Genomic DNA, 13265 nt, shown 5'->3' with positions numbered 1-13265 from the left:
GAAACTGGTCCACTGATTAAAAGGGTTCCTTTTAAACATAAATATAGGAAATAGATCTGAGAAATCCTGAAACAACACTGACAAACATTAATCCAGCCAATTAAGACAAAAAGTTAAATCAGTGCAATTGGCAATAAAATTTTAGTATAGTGCAGTCAAGATCTGCCCTCTAGTGACATATTTCAGAATTACTCCACACAACTTGTCATTAATGCACAAAGTATATATACTATATACAAACTTGAGATTTGTCTCCTTTCCAATGGGAGTAGTACTAATGTCAGATCTATAAATTCAACTTTGCATAATAACAACTGTATAATTTATCATGATCAGAATCAGGTTTATTATCACGGTCATTTGTTGTGAAATTTATCGATTCGCAGCAGCAAGACAGACAAATTACTATAAATTAAAAAATAAACAAATAAATAAAGCAAATGATGAATAAAGTGGTAGTGTTCATGCACCTTTCTGAAAACTGGGGGCAGAGGGGAAGAAGCTGTTCTTGAAACTTTGAGTGTGGCTCTTAAACATCTTTTTTATGATTGTAAGACAATGCTGGACGTTCAGATACAGGTAGTCCCCGGGTTACGAACGTCCGACTTACGGACAACTCGTACTCACGAATGGACTGCCAAAGAGCCTATTACATTAAAAATTAGAGTTAAATACAATGGTTCGTAGTAACGAATGCACACACTACTTTGTGACGCTCATGAAAACATTGTGCGGCTTCAGCAGTTCGTCAGCTCAAGGAAGAACGCTGTCCGCCATTTTAAGTCAGATCATGCTGCCGTTAACACTGTGTTGAGTGTGTAACTTTGTATTTGGCTTAAATTTTTCTCTTATTTACCCTTGTAACCATGCTTCCAAAGCATAAATCCGATGCAAGTGCTGGTGATGCATCAAAGAAAAACGTCGACAATTGAAAATAAAAGTGGAAATATTAAAGCGATTGGAAAGAGGTGAAACGCCATCAGTCACTGGAAAAGCGTTAGGCTACAGTCGGTCAACGATCGGAACAATTTTAAAGGATAAAGTGATGATAGCATTTGAGGAAGAAGATTGGGACCTAAAAACTCCAGAACCGAAAAAGTTTTTGATGAAAGAGTTAGCTAAAGCCTTTCGTCTCATTGGTGCAGGGATGGCAAAGTTAGAGGAGCAAGACCCTAATACAGAGAGGTTCACCGAAGTTTACCATACAGTTACCAAGGGCCTCAGCTGCTACAAAGCCATTTATGATGAGGAAAGGAAAAGCTCTGCATAGAAAGGTAAAATATATACTATATCTTAAGACAAACATTTGACTAACTGACTCTAAATAAGAACTGTATGTACCTGTTCTGACTTACCTACAAATTTGACTTAAAGACAGACTTAGGAACAGATCTCGTTTGTAACCCAGGGACTGCCTGTACTGCAAGTCAACTTCATCAGCGAGCTGCTCATGGAGCTGAACTTGATATGGACCACGTTACTGCTTGTTGCAGGAAGGCATCAAAGTCGATGCACAAAGGCAGCGTGCAGTCTAACAGTGAATGATTGTCTTGGACGTTTCTCTTGCGATCGCAAGATCCTGCAGAACATTGATAATGTAAAATGCTGCAAGTCCATTTCCCTTGTTTATTGGTGAGACAGAAGGAGGGCGAGCTGCGTGGACTTGGTTGTAGTGAGGCCCAGGCATCAAGTCACGGGCTCGCCTGCTGCAGCAGCCCAGGAGAGGAGATGGCAAAGGTGGTGTAGCGTGGCATCCATGCTGGGTTGGGTGCTGGCCTCTCCCTTCAGTGCTGCCCTCCAATGTTCGATCGGTGGAATGACAAGCTGGATTGCATGCATGCATGCATGCATGCATATGTTCATCTGCAGACTGCTGAGAACTGCTTGTTCTTGCCAATTACACCCATGCACCATCAATTTACAGGACATGCCACTCAGGGATTTGGGCTAAGTTTCTGCCCGACTGTATGTTTACTTGCCTTTTTATGTGTGATATGTGTGCGACCTGTGTCTTGTACAGTGTATGGCTGTTGGTACAGTGTTTTGCACCTTGGCCCCAGAAGAACAAGGGTTTGTTTGGCTGTATTCACGCATGGCTGAATGGTAATTAAACTTGAACTTCAGCCTCCTGTACCTCCTCCCCAAAGTTAGGTAATGTGAAGAGGGCATGTCCCAGATGGTGAGTGTCCTTGATGACGGATGCCAACTTCTGGAGGCACTGCCTCTTGAAAGTGTCCTCAACGGCAGGAAGAGCTGTGCTTGTGATGGAACTGGGCAAGTCTACAATCCTCCTGCAGCCCTGTGCACTGGAGCTTCCATACCAGGCTGCAAAAAGACCACTCAGAATGTGTTTCACCGAACATCTATAGAAATTTGCTACAAGCCTTTGGTGACATTCCAAATCTCCTCAAACTCTTGAAGAATATAGTCACTGGAGTATCTTCTTCATGAGTACATCAACGTGTTGGGCCAGAACAGATCCTCTGAGATGTTGACACATCCAAGAACTTAACGCTGCTCACTGCTGAGCCCTGAATAAGGACTGACGTGCGTTCTCTCAACTTCTCCCTCCTGAAGTCCACAATTAGTTCCTAGGTCCTGCTGACGTTGAGTGTGAGGTTGTTGTTGCAACACCACTCAACCAAACAATCTCACTCCAAAACCACCCGAGATTCTGCCAACAATAGTGGTGTTATCAGCAAATTCATAGTTGGTGTTTGAGCAAAACCTAGCGACACAGTCATGAGTATAGAGGGAATACAGCAGTAGGTTAAGCACACATTCCTGAAGTGTACCCATAGAGTCAACGAGGAGGAGATATTATCAATAATCCGTATTGACTGTTGTCTCCAATAAGGAAGTCAAAGATCCAGTTGCAGAGGGCAGTGTAGAGGCCCTGGTTTAGAAGCTTGTTGATTAATACTGTGTGTTTATACACCCAGATGTAATCAATAAACTGCAGCCTGATGCATGTTTTGCTGCTGTCTGGATGCTCCAGAGTCAAGTGGAAAGCCAGTGAGTTTGCATCCACTGTAGACCTGTTATCAGGGCAGGCAAACTGCAGCAGATCCAGATTCTTGCTCAGGCAGGAGTTAATTCTAGGCAAGACCAACCTCTCGATGCACGTACTCACAGTATAAGTGAGTGCTACCTGATGATAGTTCTTGAGGCAGCTCACCCTGTTCTTCCTGGGTACAGGTATGATCGATGCCCTTTTGAAGCAGCTTGGAACAGTGAGAGGTCAAAGGTGTCTTTGAACACTCCAGCTAGTTGAGCAGCACAGATTTTCAGTACACTGGCAGGTACACCATTGGGGCCAGACAACTTGCAAAGGTTAACCCTCTTGAAAGATGGTCTATTGTCAGCTTCCAAGATAGAGATCACAAGTTTGCCAGAGGCTGTGGGGATTCACACAGGTGCAGTGTTATTCTCCCTTTCAAAGTGAGCATAAAAAGCATTGAGCTCATCAGGGAATGAAGCTTCACTGCCATTTATGCAGTCAGAGTTTGCCTTGGAGGAAGTAACGTACAAACCCTGGCACAACATCCGATTGTATCTCAAACTTCACAGAGGATCGTCTTTTCGCTTTAATGATGGCCTATCTGAACTTCTGGCAGGGTTCTGGATTCAACACCACAGATCTAGCCTTCAGCAGACTGCTTAAATCCCGATACATCCAGAGCTTCTGGTTTGGGAAGACTCTGTATGTTTTTGAAGACACTTTGATTAAACTTAAGACACAACTAAACACTAACAACTTTGCTTTTATACCACTGAAACAAAAATTACTAAATAAAGAAGCAAAATGAACCTACACTTCCCTTTTATGCATAAAGGGGAGATATAATTGAGAAATGAGTTGATTAAAGGATTCAAAAGAAGGCACAACAGTGGCTATATATGTCACCAAAGATGCTTGTAAATTTCTACAGATGTACCCTGGAGAGCATCCGAACTGGCTGCATCAACACTGAGCTGGATCAAAATAAGGAACAGAAAACAGTAAACTCAGTCAGCTCCATCATGAGCACTGGCATCCCCAGCATCAAGGACATCCTCAGAGAGCTGTGGCTCAAAGGAGGTATCCATCACCTAGGACATACGCTCTTCCCATTGCTACCATCAGGGAGGCGGTACAGGAGCCTGAAGGCACACACTCAGCGATTCAGGAACAGCTTCTTCCCCTCTGCCATCCGATTTCTGAATGGACACTGAACCCATGAACACTCCCTCATTACTCTTTTAAATATATTTTATACAGAGAGAGTAATTCACAGTTTGTATTATTGTGTACAGCAAGGTACTGCTGCCACAAATTCCACAACACATGCCGGTGATATTAAATCTGATTCTGCTGTCGGAACACGAGTCAGCAGGCAAAGAGGAAACATTCCGGTGAGTACCCTCCCAAGTTACTTCTTACAGAATTTGACAGTTTGTGTACATACTCCATTTTCTGTTATTTCAAATTCCCGAGCCTTTAATTCAATCTTTCCTCTCTACTCTAGTGTTCTGATAGTAACAGATAGAGTACTTAGGCAAAACGTAACCCATATTACAAAGAAGGTAGATGCTGCCTGGCCTGCTGTGTTCCACCAGCATTTTGTGTGTGTTGTTACAAAGAAGGTACAACTTCTGCAACTTTAATGTAGCATAGGGAGCTATTATAACAGGGAGCGTTCTGGCATTTCCCCCTACAGAAAAATGAAGTGCCCTTACTTCTGGAGACTTCGAACACCTCGTAGAATGAGTACAGGTGGAATCCAACAGTGATGGCAAGGTAGAAGGCGAGTTCATGGGTCGGCAGCGGTGCGCTCTGCAATCGCCCAGCGGCTCCGCTGTGGCACATCTTTCTGGGGACGACGCTCACGCCGGGAAGCAGCTGCAGAACACGCCAACGCACACGGGAGTTAAAGGTGACCCCCGGAGCCCGGCCTCAGCTACAGCTTGCGCCGCTTCTAGCCCAGGCCTCACCGCGGCTCCGGGCTCCGTCCTCCGTGCGGTTGCATTAACAGGACAATGTTTCTTTCCGAAACCTGAGGACGGCTGCACCATTGCAAATTGGCTGTTCCAGCCGATATTAGGTCCTGGAGGGAAACGACGTGCGTTCCAGGAAAGTTCTCCTGCTTTCAGTCGTTTTACTCGAATTTGTTCGAAATCTGAACGTTTGATAACATTGACTTAATGACCCAACGCCTCAAGCCGGGACCTAGCAACTTTATAGATTATAGGGCACGACTAAAGGGCCGGAACACTATAAAATAATACTTTTATGACTATTGTAATTGTATTTTGCCAGAAATTTCTATTCCAAATCTAAGGGGCTGGGATAGTTTATTTGTCAGAAATCGAAGTATAAAGTCTGGATCCGTCTCATTCATACCCACACATGCCCACAACTTCCGGACATGCCTGCTACGAATAGTTTAAGCATTTGGCGTCAGTACGGCAGTAACAATGCGATGTGCACAGTGAAACGAGGAATTCAGAAGTTGCTGTGCGATGTTTGTACCTTCTCCTTTCCGAGCAATTTCCAGAGTAATTGTCAGAAATCAATAAACAATCAAGAACTCGGGAGAGTGCCGATTCATTGTTGGTTACACGCACTAAACCCGCTATGCATTATGTAATAAAGTGCAGTGCGAACAATAGAAATGAATACACTATACATACCTTAATACATTGTCCCATTTCAACCCCTAGAAACACATGCTGTATTCCTGCTGTAAAATATCCTGAAAATGTGCATTAGGTGAGTTTACAATGACATTTTACTATCCCCTCCAACCCCCAAAAAGTAAGACTATGAGATATTGAACAAGAAATAGGCCATTCAGCCCATCGAGTCTGTTCCACCATATAATTATGGCTGATTTATCTTCCCTCTAAATCCCAGTCTCTTACCTTCTCCCCATAACCTTTGACAACCTTATCAAGCAAGAACCTATCGACCTTTGACCTCCACAGATACCTGTGGAAATGAATACTACATATTCACCACATGATGGCTAAAGAAATCCTCATCATTTCTGTTCTGAAGGGACATTCTGAGGCTGTGCCCTCTGGTCTCAGACTCTCCAACTCTTTGATACATCCTATCCACATCAACTCTATCTAGGCCTTTTGAAAATTCATTGAAATTTTCAATTGAAACATAGGCCTCATTGAAATTCAGTGTTTCAATGAGATTCCATCCCCCCCCCACCCCATCATTCTTATAAACTCCAGAGAGTACAGGCCCAGAGCCATCAAATGTTCCTCATATGTTTATCACTGCAGCCAAGAATCATTCTCGTAAACTTTCTCTGACCTCGATCCAATGCCAGAACATTCTTTCTTAGATATGATGCCCGAAACTGCTAACAATACTCCAAATGTGGTACGAGCGATGCCTTACAAAGCCTCAGCATTACATCTTTGCTTTTATATACTGGTCCTCTCAAAATGAATACTATCATTGAATTTACAACCTTTAGGGAATCCTGCATGAGGACTCCCAGGTCTCTCTGCAGACCTGATTTCTGAATTTTCTGTTTAGAAAATGGTCTATGCCTGTATTCCTTCTACCAAAGTGCACGACCATACACTCCCCTACGTTGTATTCCATCTGGAACTTCTTTGCCCATTCTTCTCATCTGTCCAAGTCTCTCTGCAGACTCCCTGTTTCCTCAACACCACCTGTCCCTTCCATCTATCTTTATATCAACCACAAACTTGGCCACAAAGCCATCAATTCTGTCATCTAGTTCATTAATATAAAACGTGAAAAGTGGCCCCAACACTGACCCATGCAGAACTCAGTTATTCACATAGCCCAGCAGAAAAGCTCCCTTTTATTCCTACTCTTTGCCTTCTGCCAGTCAGCCAGTCTTCTACCCATGCTAGTATCTTCTCTGTAGCGCCAAGGGCTCTTATCTTGTTCAGCTGCCTCATATGCGGCACTTTGTCCAAGCCCTTTTGAAAGTCCAAGTAAACAACATCTTTGTCTATCCTGTATGTTATTACCACCAAAAAAAAATTCTAACACATTTGTCAGGCAAGATTTCCCCTTAAGAAAACCATGCTAACTTTGACATCTGTCTCCAAGTACACTGAAACCTCATCCTTAATAATGGAAGCAAGCATCTAGCCAACCTCTGAGCTAAATGGCCTCTGTCCTTCGATTTCCTCTTTTCTTAAAGAGTGGAGTGACTCTTACAATCTAATAATTTAATTAAATTGAAAGATCTAACTTTTATGCATTATTACTTATACACTTATTTCAAAACCTATTTTGAATATAATAAAAAGTATATTAATTGTATACAGTGTATATATTTTTTCCAGTGCTATTGGTCCTTCAGTTTTAACATTATTCTTGTACGTTCTGATCTTTTTCAGCATTTTAACACATTTAAGATGTTAAGTGAAATTTGATTTTAATTTCCTGGTTGAAAAGATAATTGACTCCATCAACCATTCTCACCAACTCCCACACACCACTTCAGATTTAGGAATATTGTGATTTTCCACTGAACCACAACCTGCACAGAATTTCCATTATTCACCTACTTAAGCATCAGAAAATGTGGACTTCCGTATTGACACTGATATCAGAAGCATATTGGCCAAACTTCCCTCACGGTTTCTCAGTCGCACTGTGGCTTTCAGTTCCCCTTGGAGTCCAAAAGCAGTCCATAAATTTGTTGCAATAATCTAGAAATCGCACCGGAAAATTGCTAGGATCAAATCATAAAATCCATTCATTTGAATGTAGATGAATTGCTGCAAAGGACAGAATAAATAAGGATGCAGAGGCAAAGTATTCCTAAAAACTTTGTGTGTAACTTGCAGATACATGCATGTCCATGTTTGTGTGAATGCTGACTCTGTGCAGACAGAGATGGTGAGACTTTGTACATGCACAACGTTTGCATGTGTGTTCATGCACATCTCCATGCTGACTGCAGGCAGTGAAGTCCGGTGATCATTTATTCTGGACCTCCTTGCCTCTGCACCAGGACTTCATTTGTTCATACCATGTAATAGGGACAGGCGAAGACCACCCCATTGTCAAAATTCACAGACAAGTGTCTTCCATCCTAGTGATCTGGTGTGGAAGTCAGTCGTCCACAAACTGAGAAGTTTTGAATTAGTTGAGATAGTTTGAATGTTTTAAAAATGCAATTATTTTAAATGTTGATATATTAATCACTTACATTTTATTGTTTCATTGATTTTTTTTACAATTTTGAAACTGTGATCAATTAAAACCTTTTCTTGGGAGCACTCAACAGGGCAGAAAGAGATCAAAAAGTCAGTCAGAGCAACAATAGAGTTACACTGATCCTCACGCAGACTACTGGAATGTTTCCTCTTTGATGCCCACTGAATTCATCTTTACAAAGCCACCTTAATCCCATCATCTGCAATGACTCCCATTTCACCTTGAGCTCAGCACTTCTGAACTCTGGAGTTCAAAGGCAAATCGAAATGGGGCATTGCTGAGTAAGTTATTGGTGAACAATTGCCACTTAATGAATGTCTTGACAAAGATTTCCGCCCATTGTAGATCACTGAGAGTGGATTGATTGAGTAGTATTTGGTCAGATTGGTTTTGTTCTTTTTTCTTGTGAACTAGGACATAGCCTCATTATTGGGTAATGCTCTAACTGTGCTGAACTTGTTAGCTGCAAGTGCAGGTAGTTCTAAAGCAGGCCTTAAGTACTCATGTGGAGATTTGGTCCAGTCTTGTGGTGTTTGCCTTAATCTCTAATCTCAATCACTTCTCGATATCACATGGAGTGAATCATATTGGCTAAGTAATGGCTTCTGTGATGTGGGATAGCAGGAGGAAGCCTAGATGGATTATCTCTTCTCTCTCCAGGCTGTAAATGATTCTGAATGGCTCCAGCCTTTTCATAAGCACCCAGATGCATGGTTCTACAATCCCTGAGAAAGGGGATTTTATTGGAGCCTCTTTGTCTGTTAGCTGTTTAAATTTTCCAACATCATTTACAGTTAGATGTGGTAGGACTAAGGATCAGAATCAGAATTAATATCATTGGCATATGTCGTGAAACTTGTTAACTTCTATCTGATCTATTGGTTGTGAGATTGTTTAGTTCTTTCTATTGCTTGCTGTTTTTCTTCACTGTGCTGCATCATAGTACTGCAACATCACTAGGCTGGCACATCACATCTTCATTTTAATGTTGTGCAAAACCCTGCAATGTCTATTCTGAGTAGTAACCCTGCTAGTGTTAATAAAATCACGAGGCAAGTCTGTACTTAACACACATGTTAATGGCAGGCACATGCTGGCAGCTTGTTCTGGCCCATTACTTTTCATACTACTGTAAATATTTTTGACAAGTTGATTCACTTTCAGCAATTGACCAGCAGGTGGCCCCAAAGACCAGAATATTTCCGATGCTGCCAGGGCATTCCCATTGTCTCAAAGGTGGTTGGTTATTCCTAAAGCAAACTACAGTACAACTAAAAATTACATTACCATTAACAGCAAAACAGCCCAAGGCAGAGATTCACACAAAACAGGATGGCTTAATGACGTGTGAAGCTTGGTCAAAGATGATGCTGAGAGATTAAAACAGAGGTAATGAAGAAGAGAAGATTAAGCAGAAACTTCAGAGCTTTGAGTGCTGCCAGCTGAGGTTGTGGCCATCTATAGCAGGGCAATTAAAACTCAGAGAGAAGCCAGGAGTCAGAATTAGCAGAGCCATGGAAATGTCTAAAGGTTGTCAGGCAGAAAGAAATTACAGATTACTTTGAAAATGATGGCAGGAGATTGGGACTGTTAATTCTTCACAGTGTTCACTCACAAAGTTTATCCTATCTCCCCAATGTGACATCATGACATGGCATCTCCTCCAGCACAAGGCCTTCCCACTGAGGTTCAAAACTAGTGTACAAGCCCAAGATGTCAACAACGAATCTGCAATGGGTAGGTGTATAACTATTCATCTGGAGAGTTTATGACCAATAGCAAGTCAAAATAATACGTAGTTGGAGAAATCTCTGCTCATATAGTACTGCATGACAGACTTAAAAGCAGAGAAATGGTCAAGTGGGGCGGTGATGAGGAAGAGCTGGCAATCATCAGCGTGCATAACAAAACTGTTGCTGGGTCTTAGACTGGTTTGCCACAGGATACTATATACACTCAGAGGCCCACTTATTAGGTACACTTGTACACCTGCTCATTAATGCAAATATCTAATCAGCCAATCATGTGGCAGCAACTCAATGCATAAAGCATACACGTGATCAAAAGTTTCAGCTGTTGTTCAGACCAAACATTAGAATTGTTGGTGCCAGACGGGGTGGTTTGAGTATCTCAGAAACTGCTGATCTCCTGGGATTTTCACATGTAACAGTCTCTGGAGTTTACAGAGAATATTGCAACCAAAACAATTCCCACTTATATTGTACCCAGAATATCAGCAACAGCCCAAAGCGGTTGGATTTGAACAAATCCACTTTACAATTGAAAAGGTGCTGATGGTGTCAGGGTAAGTTAATGCGATAAATCCTAGTGCCCGATCAAGTGTAGTCTAACGTATTGTAGGGAGATGGGGAAGAAATTGTACGGGTCCAGATAGAGTTATTTGCAACATCTTTAGCCATGGGTGAGGTACTGGAGAACCGTAGGGTCACTACCATTGTGTTCTTGTTTAAGAAGGGCTACAGGGAGGAACCATGGATCCATGGGCCAGTAGAGGGAAAATTACTGGAGGAGGTTCAGGTGGACAGGATCTACCAGCATTTGGAAAGACAAAGACTGATTAGGAACAGTCAACATAGCTCTGTATGTGGAAAATTGTATCTTATGAATATGAGTTTTTGAAAATGTGACAAGGAAGATTGACCAGGACGGGCGCGATAGGTGGGATTAGCCATTGTCTACACAGATGTTAGCAAGGCTTTTGACAAGGTCCCTCAAGGTAGGCTAGTTTGGAATGTTAAATCACAAGGGATTCAGGGTGAACTATCCCGATGGATCCAAAAATGGTTTCATTGAGGAGTCAAGAAGGTAGAAGTAGAGGATTGTTATTAATCAGATTGGAGACCTGAGACTATTAGTGTCCATTGTTGTTTGTCATCCATATTCTTGATTTTAATGACAATATTTTAGCAAGCTTAGCAAGTTTGCAGATTACACCAAAACTGCTGGTGGTGAGAACAGTGAGGAAGGATATCCAAGATTATAACAGGATCACTTTGAACTGGGGAATCAGGCCAAGAGATGGCAATTGAAATGTAACTTGGACAAGAGCAATGTGTTACATTTTGATCAGTTAAGCCAGGGCAGAACTTACAGTGTAGATGGTAGGATGCCGGAGAGTGTGGTAGAAAATTGAGACCAAGAAGTACTGATACCTAGTTCCCTAAAAGTGGAGAAACATGCTTATATTCGTTAGTCAAGGCTCTGAATACGAGAGTTTGGACGAAGACACTGATGAAGGGTTTTGGCTCAAAACGTTTATTCCCCTCCATAGATGCTGCCTGACTTGTTGAGTTCCTCCAATATTTTGTGTACATTGCTCAAGATTTCCAGTATTCACAGATTATCTTATGTTTGGGATGTCAAATTAGAACTGGACAAGTTGTTGATGAGAACACACACAGTACTGTGCGCAGTTCCAGTTACCCAGCTATGGAAGGTATATCATTAGGGGACAGAAAGAATTCACAAGGATGTTACCAGAACTGGGAGAACTTAAGGTGAGGTCCAATAAGCTGTTGGATTTTTTTTCCCGTGGAGGTTGTTGAGTGACCTCATGTATGGATATAGAATCAAAAGAGGAATAGATAGGTTGAGATAAGTTGGATATTCAGTCTTTCTCTCACGGTTGGAAAGACTAAAATTAGAGGATATACTGTAGATATAAGGTGAGGGTAAAAATTTGAAAAGGAGATGAAGGGAAACTTTTTCACACAGAGTGGAGGGTAGATGGAACAAGATGCCAGATGAAGCTTTAGAGATGTATACAGTTATAATGTTTAGAAGACGTAAGGAAATACATGTATGGGAAAACATAGAAGGATATAGGGAAAAGGCAGGCAGATGGGACTAGTTCAGATAGATATCCTGCTTGTCCTAGATGAGTTAGGCTGAAGGGCCTGTTCCCATGCTTTATAACTATCACCATGACAACAGATACACAAAATGTAGGAAAAGCTCAGACAACATCTTTGGAAAGTAAAACAAGAGTCAATATTTCCGCTCAAAGACACAAGTGTTGCCTGACTTTTCAAATATTTCTATTTTTATTTCAGGTTTCCAACATTTTCTTTCATCACAGCATTATGGTATTTGCAACAACACAGAATCTACAGATAGTCAAAAGAACAGTCCGTCTACTCAGAGCAACTTAGAATTACACTAAACAGGTTCTGGTGACGTCATCGTCCAGAATGGCAGCCTAAAATAACAGCTCCTCTGGAAAAACGCTCATTTTGCCTTGTTAATCCAGAAAATACAAGATCTCTTGAAAATATCTGAACTGGTAAGGGGGACAAGAATGGGGAAAAGGAATGGAGATTAAAAAAAAACATCACTGCCGAGCCTGTGGACAAGGGGGTGTGCAATGAGTGTCTCTCTTACACAAGCACGTGGTAGTGAGGCTAACGCTGGGCCTCATTCAGGCGAAGCAGCAAATTTAGTAAAAGTTCTGGAAGAGGTATGGGTATTCCAAAAAGAAATAAAACAGCAATTAAATTATATCAAGTCAGAGCTCACCAACATTAATCAAAAAATAGTGGTGGCAGAGACACGAATTGAAAAGGTGGAAGATCGCATTCAAAACATGGAACAGATGCTAAGAAAGATGATAAAAGTGTTGAATCAACAAGAAAATTAACTACTCGACCAAGAATGAAGGTCACGACAGAAGAATATCAGGATATATAATGTTCCCGAAGGAGCGGAGGGGTTATCTATGGTGGAGTTTGTAGAAAAGTTACTATAGGACACGCTGGAGATTCTCCCGACTACGTAAATTGACATTGAGCAAGCACACCGTGCACTCGTCCCGAGCCCTTCTGGAGACACGGTCAATAGTAATCAGATTCCTTCAGTACAAAACCAAAGCAGAGATTCTGCGCAAGGCCTGGGGAAAGAAGGTGGTATTTTTGAATGGGAAATTAATATATTTTGATCAAGATTACCCCCCCCCCCAGCGGTCTTGCAGAAACATAAGGAATATTCTGAAGGGAAGTGAGTATTAAAGCAAAAAAAGATTTGTTTCCAGATTCCATACCCT

At 41.8% G+C, this 13265-nt stretch overlaps 1 protein-coding gene across 3 annotated transcripts in view; it reads right to left on the bottom strand.

Moving 5' to 3' along the window:
• Nucleotides 1-5218, bottom strand: part of hhat (hedgehog acyltransferase) — a 252183-nt gene extending 246965 nt beyond the window's left edge. For all 3 annotated transcript variants that reach the window (XR_012099591.1, XM_073050747.1, XM_073050748.1), the window contains exon 1: nt 4720-5218. Coding sequence is in view for 2 of the 3 variants with exons in the window: in XM_073050747.1 (XP_072906848.1) it covers nt 4720-4849 (130 nt within the window). In the remaining variant the exon portion in view is untranslated. The remainder of the gene's footprint in view (nt 1-4719) is intronic.
• Between the last annotated feature and the right edge of the window lie 8047 nt (nt 5219-13265).

The sequence above is a fragment of the Hemitrygon akajei genome, chromosome 7, assembly GCF_048418815.1.
Source record: "Hemitrygon akajei chromosome 7, sHemAka1.3, whole genome shotgun sequence".
NCBI classification, from domain to species: domain Eukaryota; kingdom Metazoa; phylum Chordata; class Chondrichthyes; order Myliobatiformes; family Dasyatidae; genus Hemitrygon; species Hemitrygon akajei.
This window is presented reverse-complemented; position numbering and strand designations above follow the sequence as displayed.